Genomic DNA, 12,949 nt, shown 5'->3' with positions numbered 1-12,949 from the left:
GGTTGGACACTTGAGGGTCAACTGTCCACAGCTTGTTGCAAGACCGGTGCATGCTCTAGCACCGGCCACCTTGAGGATTACGGGTGGAGGTCAGGGGGGAGCGGAGCCTCCGAGGGTTCAGGGACGTGTTTTCCAGCTTATTGCAGAGGAGGTCAGGGCAGAGCCAGATGCAGCTGCGGATATGTTTCCATCTTGTTATCTTGTTATTTGTGTGGTATTATAAATCTGTCTGCCTTGTTCCGCATGATTCGTAGTATGATTGAGGATCTTAGTAGTTAGGAGTTGTAGTTTGTTAGCGTTCAGGAGGATTCTTGGTCGAAAGATATAGTATATGATCTCGATGCTAGGAATAGTAGTTGCGATGCAAGAAGTGTTCAGTTGAGATTCGAACTTCCTTGGAGTTCGGGATGTGCGATGTCGGGGGAGTGTTCTGTGGAGATTGCTCACTCCGGAGGGAACTAGTTCCTGGATAAGGGGGAACTTTATCAAGTAAGGTCGATTGAGTTATGTTGGTTTTTCAGCGGAAGTTAGTAGTTGGTACACTAAGTGGGGAGAATTGGAAAATTCTCCGGTAAAACAGCAAGTATTCAGGGTTGGTTAGCTGTTTAGATTTATCAGTGTTGTTAGCCGAGAGTGTGGCATGATTGGAGCAAGTAATAGACAAGTGGGGCAGGGAACAGACCATGGTTTCAGGTAAGGTAGTTGGTCGATGTGAGGCCTGGGTTTAGGCCATGGAAAGGATTCCGGGAACGGAACTGGAGTTCGGAACCCCAAGAGGGCTAGAACAGACTGCATGGGAGAGATTCTCGGGAAGGATGGTTTAGGGTGACGTACGACAATTTTGAGCGGTCCGGATAGACTGAAGGCCGGAAGGATACCAGTCAGGCTGAAGGCTCGGGGAACGGTCCAGACAGGCTGAAGGCCCAGGAGGGCGGTCCAAACATGCTGAAGGTTCTGAGAGTGGTCTAGATAGGCTGAAGGCCTGGTAAGGCGGTCCATTCATGCTGAATACTCCGTATGTGTTGGTGGATCTGTATGCGGAGAATGAGTGAATATGTCGCCATGCAATAGTAATCGATATGGTCTGGCCCCAAGTATTGATCATGATGATGGAGTTGGCTGGAGGCCGTACGTGGGCCTTGTTAGTTATGTGATCGGATTCGGAGTATATGGGAGTTCGAGAATAGCAATTACTCTATATGGATTGTGTAGAGTGGAGTTTAGCTCAGTGGCACTTATAGGTGTGGTAAGGTTTGTTGAGTAGACTTCCTAGAAATGAAAGGTATGTAGCTCCAGAAGGAGTTTGGGTCCTCTGAAAGGAAGGCAGTAGAGTAAATGGATGATCGAAAGTGCTTCAGTTATTGGTAGTAAGCATTGGGATTGTACCAGATATATGGAAGCACATACGGGTTGGATTCCCGTTGAGGTTGTGACAATGTTGGATGATGCGCAGGCATGTTTTCAGTCTCCTTGGAAGAGGAGGAGGATAGTGGTTCCAGATTGGAGATTTGGACAGAGGAAGGTGAGACAGCAGGTTAACAGACTCGGGAGTAGTCTGGATTGGTGTTGAGGACTATATAAGGATATTACAGTCGGAGGTCAAGGACCTAGAGATCGTGATAGGGAGGTGTGAGTGGTTACACTCTGTTGTGTCGAACCGAAGGGTTCGAGGGTGACGCAAGGACAAGGTCCTTGGTTCCGAGTATGGTTGTAGGCTTGAGGTATGTATGTGGAGGTATTCCAATCTAGGGTATTCCATCTTGAGGATGACCGGACCCTATGATTGATTGGACCTGGTGTGTTTGGTATTCCAACCCGATGGTTGATTGGGCCAAACATACATGAGGGTGCGAGGGTATACCATCCTAGGGATGACTGGACCCGTTATAGGCGTGCCTGGTATTCCAGCCTGAGGCTGATTGGGCCAGGTACGAGTGGTTACGTGATATGTTTGGTTGATGGGTTATGGGAGCTGAAGGATGCAGTATCCTGTCAGCGCGTAAGGTATAGAATCAGAGGGGAAATCAGGGTTCATTCCAGGTTTCAAGCTATCATGGTTATCGCCAATCTTGGGCGAAGGAAGATGGATTAGTGTCTTAACAGAGTTCAGTGGGTGTTTTTGGTATCTGGCGTTCGCAGGGCGCGAAGGTGTGTTCCTGATTTGAAGGGATGGTATCATCGGGTGATACGTGGTTAATATGTGGTGCTATTGAGTTGAAAGGTCGATGGTCGGCTTGGAGTAGTGGCAAGGATGCCACGTGAGAATAAGCCATTTTAAGAGAGATGCAGAAGTAGGGTTTGTAAGAGCATGAGTTAATTGAGAAATCGGAGTCTGCAGTGCAAGGGGTTTGTTCTGAAGCGTATACTGCAGTAGGCTTCGAGGACGAAGCCTAATTTAAGTGGGGGAGAGTTGTAACACCCCAAATTCCAGAGGTGCTATTGAAGGACTTAAAGTGTAAATTAAGGAAAGGGACCCGACGAGTAGGCATGCTTACTCGCCGAGTCGGAACAGGATTCTGTCACGGGTTTAAGTGGCCAACTCGCCGAGTCGGCGGCTTGGACTCGACGAGTTGGTGCTGAAGAGAGAAAACCCTAATCCCGGGGGGTTGTGCCCTATATAAAGCACATTATAACCCACCCTCAGCCTCTTTGCTACCCTTTTGAGATCAAGAAACCCTAGAATCGAGTGAGCCTCCATTAATAGAGAGAATATAGCTTTGGAGGAGAAAATCTTGGAAAAGGGCTTGAAGATCAAGAGGCTTGCTGCAAAGGAATGGTGTAGATCCGGGATTTAACAGGTAAGGGTCTTTGTAGTCGAAGTTGATTTGTTGCTTCTAACCACGATAGAAGAGATATCTATTGGGCATGTAGTTACATTCAGATAGGATTGAGAGTCAATCATTCTGACAAAATAAGAAACAAAATCCTTGAAGGTAAGATCTAGAAGGGAATTTTATGTCTTGCTATTCATACTAGATATCGAGAACAAAGGATATATGATCATTTATTTAGGACTAGATCGAACCTACGGGTTCATAAGATCTAAGTAGTTTTCTAGAAGACATAACCTATGTGAATTTGTAAGTTTGACCATAAAGATGTTGTGGTGTGTGTAAATGGGAGTCTATTTGAGATATGTCCACTTATTGGTAACACAAATTAATTTACATGGACATGTATGAGTTACATACTTGACATTAGCTGAAAGCAAGAACAAATAAATAAATAGGAAATTAATTTTTTTATTTATTGTCAATAAAAAATTAGAAATAAACTATATAAATTTATTATTTATTACAATGTTAATAAATAATTAAAATTAATTTGTAGAAATTAATTAATTATGCCTAAAAGAGTTATATTAATTATTTGGAATAATTAACGGATAATTGTAGAAGAATAATTATTAAAGATTAGCATAATATTGTCAAAGATTTAAATTTGGTAAGGATAAGGATCTCCACACCTAGTTAATAGGATGAAGCTTAAGGAATTGATGATTCACCAAAATCCCTAAAATTTGGCCCTTAGACCATCTCCAACCCATCTCCATTTTTTCTCCCATAAGTAGAGTAAAAAATGGAGTGAACAGTGTTTCATCTCCAACCCTACTCCATTTTCTACCCTATTTTTTACCCTAAAAAATATATTTTTGGAATATTCCATTTTTATAACTTATATATATTGTCAAATACACCCCTTTACTAATTAAACTCTATATTTATGATTAATTAATATAAATTAGTATACAACATGATATTATAAATATTAAATATTGCATTTAAATTATAATTAGTAGATAAAATAAACTAGAAATGTATAAAATAAAAATGAGAGGGTCTCATTTTTCTTTTATACATTTTTAGTTTATTTTATCTACTAATTATAATTTAAATGTAATATTTAATATTTATAATATCATGTTATATACTAATTTATATTAATTAATCATAAATATAGAGTTTAATTAGTAGAGGGGTGTATTTGACAATATATATATATATATATATATATATATATATATATATATATATATATATATATATATATATATATATATATATATATAAGTTATAAAAATAAAATATTTTAGGAATATACTTTTTAGAGTAAAAAATAATGTAGAAAATGGAGTAGTGTTGGAGATGAAATACTATTTACCCTATTTTTTACTCCATTTATGGGGAAAAAAATGGAGATCCTCCAAATTTCTTTTGGTCGAAACCTCCATTTTCCACAGCTGGGTTCTTGTTGTCTTGGGGGTTCAATATTATTAGAGGGAAACTTATGAAATGGTTTTCATTTTCACATAAAGCTACACAACTAATTACTCCAAAAATCTCGAACCTCAGTCTCTTAACTTTCACAATCTTGAAGATAACAAGAGACAAAGTTATCAAATGGTTTTCATTTTTACATTCTTATTCATGATCCCGATGAAACAATGGAAAGAAATTGGTTACACTACAAAATGGAATCAAACAAACAAAAGTCATTATACGAATAGACGAAACCCTAATGACGCTTCAAAAGAAGCCAAAGTTGATTGAAGCATATGTAAGAGTTGTGGCTGTCGATAAATAAAACTAAAAACTAGGAGCCAGCCTGCATCCAGGAAAGTCATCACCCCCAACACACACACAATAATAGAAGATATGCAGATTTAAGAAACTTGTAATTCCATTCATTTTATGAATAAATCAAGACGTCGTAACAGAAACATGTACAGCAAAAAAAAAAATTGAAAACATGCAAAAAAGAAAACATGAGAATTAGTACAAACAATCAGAGATACTCTTATTATTCCCCCTACTAATAATATCATCAGTGATCAGCGAACAACTTTGAACAGGCAATTTACACCACTACAAAAACCCAGACTTGATATCATTTACATTTCTACTACCACTATTACTATTATGATTATGTCCACCACCAAATCTGAGTGGTTGTTTGAGATCCGGACTGACTTGGGATTGCATCTCAGCAAGCTCTCTGACCCTTAACAGAATGGGTGCTGGGATGGGAATTGACGACTGTTTTTTGGAATTTTGCACCTGCAGTTGGTTGATTCAACAAAAAAATATATATATAAGTAATAAGTCAAATCAACAGGGGTAGTAGAAAAGAGGAAAAATGAGTTACCCCTTTTTCAGCTGGTAACTGTGCAAAACTAGCTCGCAGCAGATTCCTCCACTTGTCCTGAAAAGTGTAGGTAATGCATGAAGCACAACAGGTCAGCATAGAATGTAGAATATAGAATATAGATGAGTATGTACCTTGAGATCGACTGGTGTGCGATGTGAGCATGTTGAAAAGGCAATCCTCTTTATTTCAGACCACCTGCCAGCACCATACCTGGAAACACCTTCCACCAGCTTCACAACTTCACTCAGAGTCCACGGTCGATGGTGTTTCCTCCTCATCCCACCTTTTGCTGTAGGCACCGTTAATATGTTATTACCATTATCATTATCATCTGAATCCTCCTCTTCCTCCGCCTCCGCCTCCACATCATCATATGAATCCATCTGTCCCTCTTCCGAATCGTTCTTCAACTCCCCTGATGCCTCCTCTGAGTACTGTTCACTCCCTCCTCCTCCTTCCTTAATTACCTATTTTATACCATATACATAAAACATCCAATCATCACATCAAACATTATAACTACTATATCATCCCAACCACTTCATGCCATTACTCATTACAATCTACAAAACATGCCATGCCTACACACTACACCATTTTTTTTGTATTAGGTACTAGATCTTATATGTTTGATTGAATACAATAGAATGGAATGGAATAAGGCAATAAGCAAGCCACAAGGTAATGAAATGAGTCATTGCATTCCATCATCAGTTTGCCTGGCCTATAGGATTCAAATAATTTTTCAGTTTGCCATGAAATGAAATCTCTGTATCAAATGACACAGCAACAAATTACCCAATATATGAGACACAGAACAAAATTATGATTTCAGTATCATCTAAAATTCATAATCATAAAGGAGCAGATCTACTTCACATACTAATTATTCTGGAGATGTTACAACAAACATACTCTACAATACAATACTGCCAAGTAGGATAATGCATCCATCATTCAGACATAGCAGTCTTCAATAATTAACTAATAGCAACTTGATAAACCAAAACAAGAATACAAGAATAAAAACATAAAAAATGCAAAATGCTTACAGGCTGTTGAAGTTGAACCCATCCAGTGGGTAGTGCATTTTTCAGCTCTCGGTTCTCTACTTCATCAACTGCATGAGCAGTCTTCACCAGTTTTGCTGCGATTCCCGTTCCACATGACTGAAATTTCTACACAAGTGAGTCAAGAAAAAGTTTACAGAATACCAAAATAGGCAACTCTACTATAAAGTATAAACATGACATCATCAGCATTCAGCATTACTACCATTAGAGCCATGAAATTTTCTCTGGGGCGACCTCTTCGGATCCTAGAAACATATGGAATCTCAACCCCAGAACCTCCAAGAGAATCTTGACGGGTGACAAGAGGTCTGGTAGTGGCACTGGTAACTGGCTGTATGTTATGAAGTGGCCTCACACGAGTTCGTGGTCCATGTCCAGAACTCTTCACAGAAGAAACCAGTCTTCCACTTCCACTATCCCGGCTCTCTGATTCTGAAACTTCAATATACCGCTTTGTTGGCTTCCGGACCCTTTTACCCCCATCCTTATCATCTTCACTACCAATACCCATATGATGATGCTTGGGTATGGCTGTAGTACCACTTTTCACACTCTTGCTGCTACCACCCAACTTATCATCTTCCATATGATTATGATTATGATTATGATTATCAACACTTTGACTTTGACCGACTGATATAACAAATGCATCCTCCTTCTCCTTCTCCTTCTCAATATTAAGGTTACTGTTATCCTTACAGTCTTCTTCTACTTTGGGTTTCTTTGTTATTATGTTATTTTCGATTATAAAGGTGGTAGTAGAAACATCACAAGAATTAGACAGCCCCATGGAGATCCTTCTCTTGAGCCACTGTTTGTCCTTCACAGAAGTTTCCCTCCCAAATGTAGCCTTGAAAGTTGCATGAAGTTCTCGAACTGAAAGGTTGTCAAGACAAATCTCCCCTTTCAGCTTAGAGAAATCAGGTTTCCCATTAACACACATGGTTGAAGTTGATGGTTCACTCTCCACTGATCCCTTCCTATCCCCAGATTCCTCAATCTTCCCATCAACAGGAATCGACACAGATCGACCTATTTCCTGCAGTTCAATACATGTATGAAATCACTTCCGCTTCCACTCTACAAATGCTCAAAGCAAAAACACTACCTCAAACTGGGAATTCAATTTCCCCAGATCAACTGTCGTGCCAAATACTGTATCTGATCCTCCTCCCAGAGTACAAGAGTCCTTGACTTTGAAGAGACCTGTCATATTTTTTTTTTATTTTGGTCACCGATAGAGGTGAGTTAAGTAGTGACACACTAGCAAAAACATTTAAAAAACAAAAGATAACTAAGATCTATCACCACCATCTTATGACAACAAAAAGAACCAATTAAGAGAGACCTTGAGAGTCGATGGACATGGGCATGAACTCCTGACCAAAAGTCTCATGGTTTGAAGCACAGACTGCAGGCTGACAGGTGTCCAGAACAAAATGCACTGAACTCTTATCATCAAGCAAGTCCTCAACCTCCATCACTTCATCATCAGTTGCAGGTACTAATCTCCCATCACCTTCAACCTGAAAATAGACCACTGCAGATATTAACCCTGCTGAAAAAAAAAAAAAAAAAAAAAAAAAAAAAAAAAAAGACATATATATAATAAGCCACATTAAGTGCAAGTGATGACCCCGATCATACGCCTCAAAATGACATTCTTCATGTGCTTCATCAATGAGGACAATTGGTAACCAAGAACATTATCAGGCAAGACAATAATGTTCAACAGACAAGCCCAATGTTGCCAATCACACTGCTTCACGCAATGTGGACTCGCTATTGAACTCTCATGTGCAATCAAAAGTGTACCTCTGTTTCCCCAAAACTTAGTGGTTGGTCTTTACTTTTTATGCTTATCTTTACCATAATAAATTAGCATCTTAGGCATTTTTGCATACAACTAATGTATATCTCATGGGGGCATAGTTACAAGAAAAAATATAAGTAAATGAACTTTTACCCACATCATTCAAAACTACAAACAATACTTAAAAGGGTTTGTCATAATAAATTAGTGCCTGAGGTATTTTTGCATACAATTAATGTATACCTCATGTCAGTGGAGTTACGGTGAAATAAAAGTTAAAAGTTGTGTAAGTGCATAACTTATATGAAGTATATGCACCTGTAGATACAAGTCTTGAAGGAGTGTTAGCATCTATGCCTATCATGCCTATTTTCAAGACAAGAAATTACATTCTTCTATTCCTTTATCAGATAATAACAACACACTTGGCTTAGAGCCAGGCAAAAGAACTTGAAACGTTGTCAACATCATTGTATTCCTTGTAACATTCTCTATATCCCCATTATCCGATTATACATCATCAACAATCTAAACCTATACTATTAAATTGTCCTCAAATTCTACAGAAGAACCCTATATTGAAGCACTTTTTTCCTTCCCTATATGCTAAGATTGTCCGTCATATCCTACACAACTAGCAACCATTAAAAAAACTATCAATTCTATATATGCAATGTGCCATCACTATCAGTATTATTATACAGTTAGCAATAGTCTCAACATCCCAGTTTGCCTTCAGGGGATTAAAATACCAAATCCAACATAACTTCTAGCCACAATTTAGATAGTTGCTGAAATGTAAATCTCATTAAACAACAAAAAATGGCCCATGACAGGTCAGTGCATTATTATAGCTTAAAGAGATCATGATAATCTGTCTTAATTAAGACTAGCAGCAAATCAATTATAATGGAATTTCTCAACAGAAAGAAGGCAAGCCTGCACCTCAGGCTCAGTTATAAGACCATTTATGAAGAACTGGATCTTTTCAACTTATCATTAAGGATTATTTCGCAAGAATATATATCCCCAGTGGTTAAAACTTATAAGTAGTTAAGAAAGCAGCTTGTAATGCTAAAACACCAAAAGGATTAATATTTTCTCTGTATGTCTGTATATGACTTGCTAGACGGATTTGCTATAACATGGTTGTCATATGTCAAATGTTTGATGGACATATCTTCAAGTTTTCTATTTATAACTCAATCACGGTTCATACCTGGTAACACTAGCAGTAAAAAGAACATAAATGGATTTACTCATCACAATCTAACATGGCATTTCATACAGTGAAATCTTCCCAGCTAAAGAATGCAGATGCATGGACCTAACAAACTGAATTGCAAATTAATATTTTCCTCAGGCTATTTTATATGACTAGCTAGACTGGTCATTCTAACATTGTTGCCATAGGTCGATTGTTTGATGGACAAATCTTCAATTGTTCTATTTAAAATTTAATTTTAGTTCGCACCGGGTAACACTATCAGCAAAAAGATCAAAAGGGGCTTTTCTCATCACAATCCAATATGGCATTTCATACAGTGATCTCTTCCCAACTGAAGAATGCAGATACAAAAACCTAAGAAACTGAATTGCAAATTACCCGAGCAAGCTTGTAAACAACGGGATCAGCAATCTGCTTTGAGGAGTCAGAACAGGTTATCACAATTGCAGAAGTGCCCTCTAACTTACTTTTCTCGCTTCCTTCAATTGCTACCAAAGTTTCCATGTAACATTCCACCACATGCAACTCAATTACAAAAGCTGAAATAACACGGAAAAAAAAACGATCAAATTAAAGCTTTCCCAAACCTGGCGACTTTACATTATACAATCACTTCCCCATCCTCGGCATAAAATCGTAATCAATTCAATCACCAAAAAATTACCTGGCCTAATCAGTACCAACTCACCATAAAAATGTAGGAACGCGAACACCGATTGATTTGAAAGCTGTAACCGTTGATTCCCCCAAAATTTCAATTCGGGTGCCGAAAATACGAAAATTAGGTTTTTGAAGAGAGGAAATGAATTGTAAGATTTTGGTGGAATTGAATTGAATTGAAGTTGAGTGGCGCTTTTCCAGTACGCTGTGTTTATCGATGAAATACAGTTTCGGAATCGAAAGGGAAATATAAATTGGTTAATGAAATATGAGGTTGGCGTCCGGATAGGTTTCTTGAGTCGGAGGGTTATTGTTTAACTGTAGCTGATGCCGGCTACTGTGGCGTGTGTACTCGTGTCCGGAATTTGGATGGTACTTGTACTGTACAATCTAATTGCGAGGATATGAATTGACGTACTTGCCCTTAAGTGTCCTCCATGTTAAAGGCCGACTTCCATACGTCCACCTTTTGTCCAGAAAATAAAACAAATCAATTTGATTTAAAGTGAATTTTCCATATAAAAACGGAATTCTATAGATATTTCGTTGTTTTGGTACACGAGTTTTTAGATTTCTTTTTTATAGTTTTTGAGACCATTTAATTTTTAGTTTCTAAGAAAAAACCCCAAAGAAAAAATGTTCATTGTAGTTTTTATTTGAAGCAAAAAAAAAATGACAGTTTTTAGTTTTCAGAATTTTTATCTGTTAATTTTTTATATAAATTTACATCTTAAAAGCCTAACTGCTATTTTTGTCAAAAATACTTATACACAAATAAAATAAAAAATTGCAGTTTATTTACTTTTGACAAACGCTCGTAATTATCATGTCTATTGTAATCTTTTTATTTTTAATGAGGTTAATATGTTTATACAAAAATATATCTTTTATGAGTTCTATATGTATATGTTTAGCTTTGCTACCAATATTGATAATATTGATAGAATGTTTATAGTAAATTTAAAAGTTAATATTATAAAACTCTTTATATTTTTTGGTTCTTAAATTTTAAACCTAAACATTTTTTATTATACGAAAAATCCCTAGTACTTTTTCTATTTTTTTGTTCTTGTATTTTTAGCATGTTTTACACTTTTTTCAAACAAAAAAAAACACTTTTATATATGACAAACCGTTTGTTTTGGGTCTATCTACCCTAATAAATAAGAATGATTTTGCCACATGTCCTTCTCTCATTCAATTTGTCACATGTCATTTTCTCATAATTTAGAAATATATTTATTTTCCACTTGTCATTTATTTCATTTTCCATTTCTAATATATTATTAATTAGTTACCATAAATTAAACCTACCATAATGATATTAATTTCAAATTTTAAATTTTAAATTTCAATTTCAATTTCAAATAAATTTACAGTTTAAACCTTTGTGTTTAACATTTTGTTATAATTAACATGTTTAGTATACGGGTCTGATAACTAAACAATAATTTTAATTTATTTATTTTGCATGTTTTTTTCCTCATAGTTTTTATTTATTTCAAATTTCAAATTCAAATAAACTTTTCATTTAATCGTTTCTATTTAATATTTTGTTTTAATCAACCCGTATAATATACGGGTTTCACAACTAGTATTAGTATTTTGACTTGTAAGTCTTATGTTTTTGTTGTTCTTATGGTTTTTTTTTTTTGTTGTTGAATATAAAGTTTTTATTAAATTGGTATATTTTTATTGAATAAAAATAAGTCCTTTTTGGTTGTCATCATTACCAAAAAATAGCTTGATTGATATTAAAATAGATAAATGATTTATTAATATAATATATGATTAATATATTAATTAAAAATTATAAATAATTAATTAATAATTAATTATAATTAATTTAAATTTTGATTTTGGATTAATTACAATTAATTAAGAGTATAATGATTAGAATACAATTGTTCAATAGTTGATGTTGAAGTAGTGACTTATGAACTAACATGTCATCATACATCAAAATCTTCTTCTTGAACATTATCATATTATGTTTATCCGTAATTTTCTTTACTCCTTCTACAAACATTCCCCATTTAGTAGCCTTTTCTATTTTTGTAACTACAAGTGACAAACAACAAATTTATATTATTACATATAATAGTCTTATGTTGAAACTTGTAAAAGTCGTATGTTGTAGTTAATAATAGCATTCATTTTCTCAGTGTGATCGAAGAGGCACAAAGTAAGACAATAAAGTCAGAAGATGTTGAAAAGAGAAAGAATAGTAAGATAAGTGAAGAATATACGATGTTAATACTTATGGCCCTAGTAGATAAAGTAGACTAGTTTGCCACTTTAATCCATTAAAGAAGAAAGTTTTACATAAACGCAGTGGGTAAACAAGCAACAAGGTGTACTGCAACTCTTTTTGGGATGGCAATACTATTTTTTTTTTAAAAACAACATCTATAGATCATGGGGTCATAACATGACTATGTATGACCCGTTGGACTTTATTGGGTAGCTCCACAGCTTCTGGCGCAAAGAAACCGAAAGTATCAAATGCAAAAGGTATAAATGTGTGTTGATTTTCCATGCACGTTTTCACATGTGTTTGCCACTTTGCATGATGTAGCTTTTAAAGCAGTTTGCCCCACAGTGAAAACCCCACTCCCAAACCTAGAAGAGGGGAAACCCATATTAGATCCACGCATGCATGCTTCCCTCCAGTCCATCTAAATACTAAAACATCAGTTGGTTTAAGTGTTGATCTTCCTTCCAATGGGTAAGTTAGAAAGTTCACAGGTGCCTCTTTATTGGTAGAAACCTCATCGCCTAAATATGTCGAAAAGAACATCCCTAACCAGATTGTGTCGGTACTTGAAACTCGTGAGCTATTTACAATGAACTGGCGACATATGTTGGCCAAGACCATCAATAAGAATAGTCATAAGAAAATATTGAGCATGTAGGGCTCCACAGCTTCTGGCGCAAAGAAATCGAAAGTATCAAATGCAAAAGGTATAAATGTGTGTTGATTTTCCATGCACGTTTTCACATGTGTTTGCCGCTTTGCATGATGTA

General features: G+C 36.1%; 1 protein-coding gene across 3 annotated transcripts; it reads right to left on the bottom strand.

The window, feature by feature from the left end:
- Positions 1-4,772: 4,772 nt before the first annotated feature.
- TRFL6 (TRF-like 6) lies at positions 4,773-10,268 on the bottom strand. 3 transcript variants are annotated; one of them, XM_079002738.1, is made up of 9 exons: positions 9,927-10,268; positions 9,641-9,801; positions 7,570-7,747; positions 7,330-7,427; positions 6,424-7,260; positions 6,201-6,326; positions 5,280-5,615; positions 5,146-5,202; positions 4,773-5,057 (listed from the first exon to the last, which is right to left on the bottom strand). In XM_079002738.1, exons 2-9 carry the CDS (start codon positions 9,764-9,766, stop codon positions 4,866-4,868), a joined length of 1,950 nt encoding a protein of 649 aa, XP_078858864.1. In that variant the 5' UTR covers positions 9,767-9,801; positions 9,927-10,268; the 3' UTR covers positions 4,773-4,865. The 3 variants fall into 3 exon arrangements, with proteins under 3 accessions (XP_078858864.1, XP_078858865.1, XP_078858863.1); XM_079002739.1 differs by having other exon boundaries at positions 6,201-6,317; positions 9,951-10,268; XM_079002737.1 differs by having other exon boundaries at positions 9,951-10,267.
- Positions 10,269-12,949: the final 2,681 nt, after the last annotated feature.

This window comes from Lactuca serriola, chromosome 5 (genome assembly GCF_051521515.1).
Source record: "Lactuca serriola cultivar US96UC23 chromosome 5, Lser_US96UC23_V15, whole genome shotgun sequence".
NCBI classification, from domain to species: domain Eukaryota; kingdom Viridiplantae; phylum Streptophyta; class Magnoliopsida; order Asterales; family Asteraceae; genus Lactuca; species Lactuca serriola.
The sequence above is the reverse complement of the archived record's forward strand: the minus strand, read 5'-3'. Positions and strand labels throughout refer to the sequence as shown.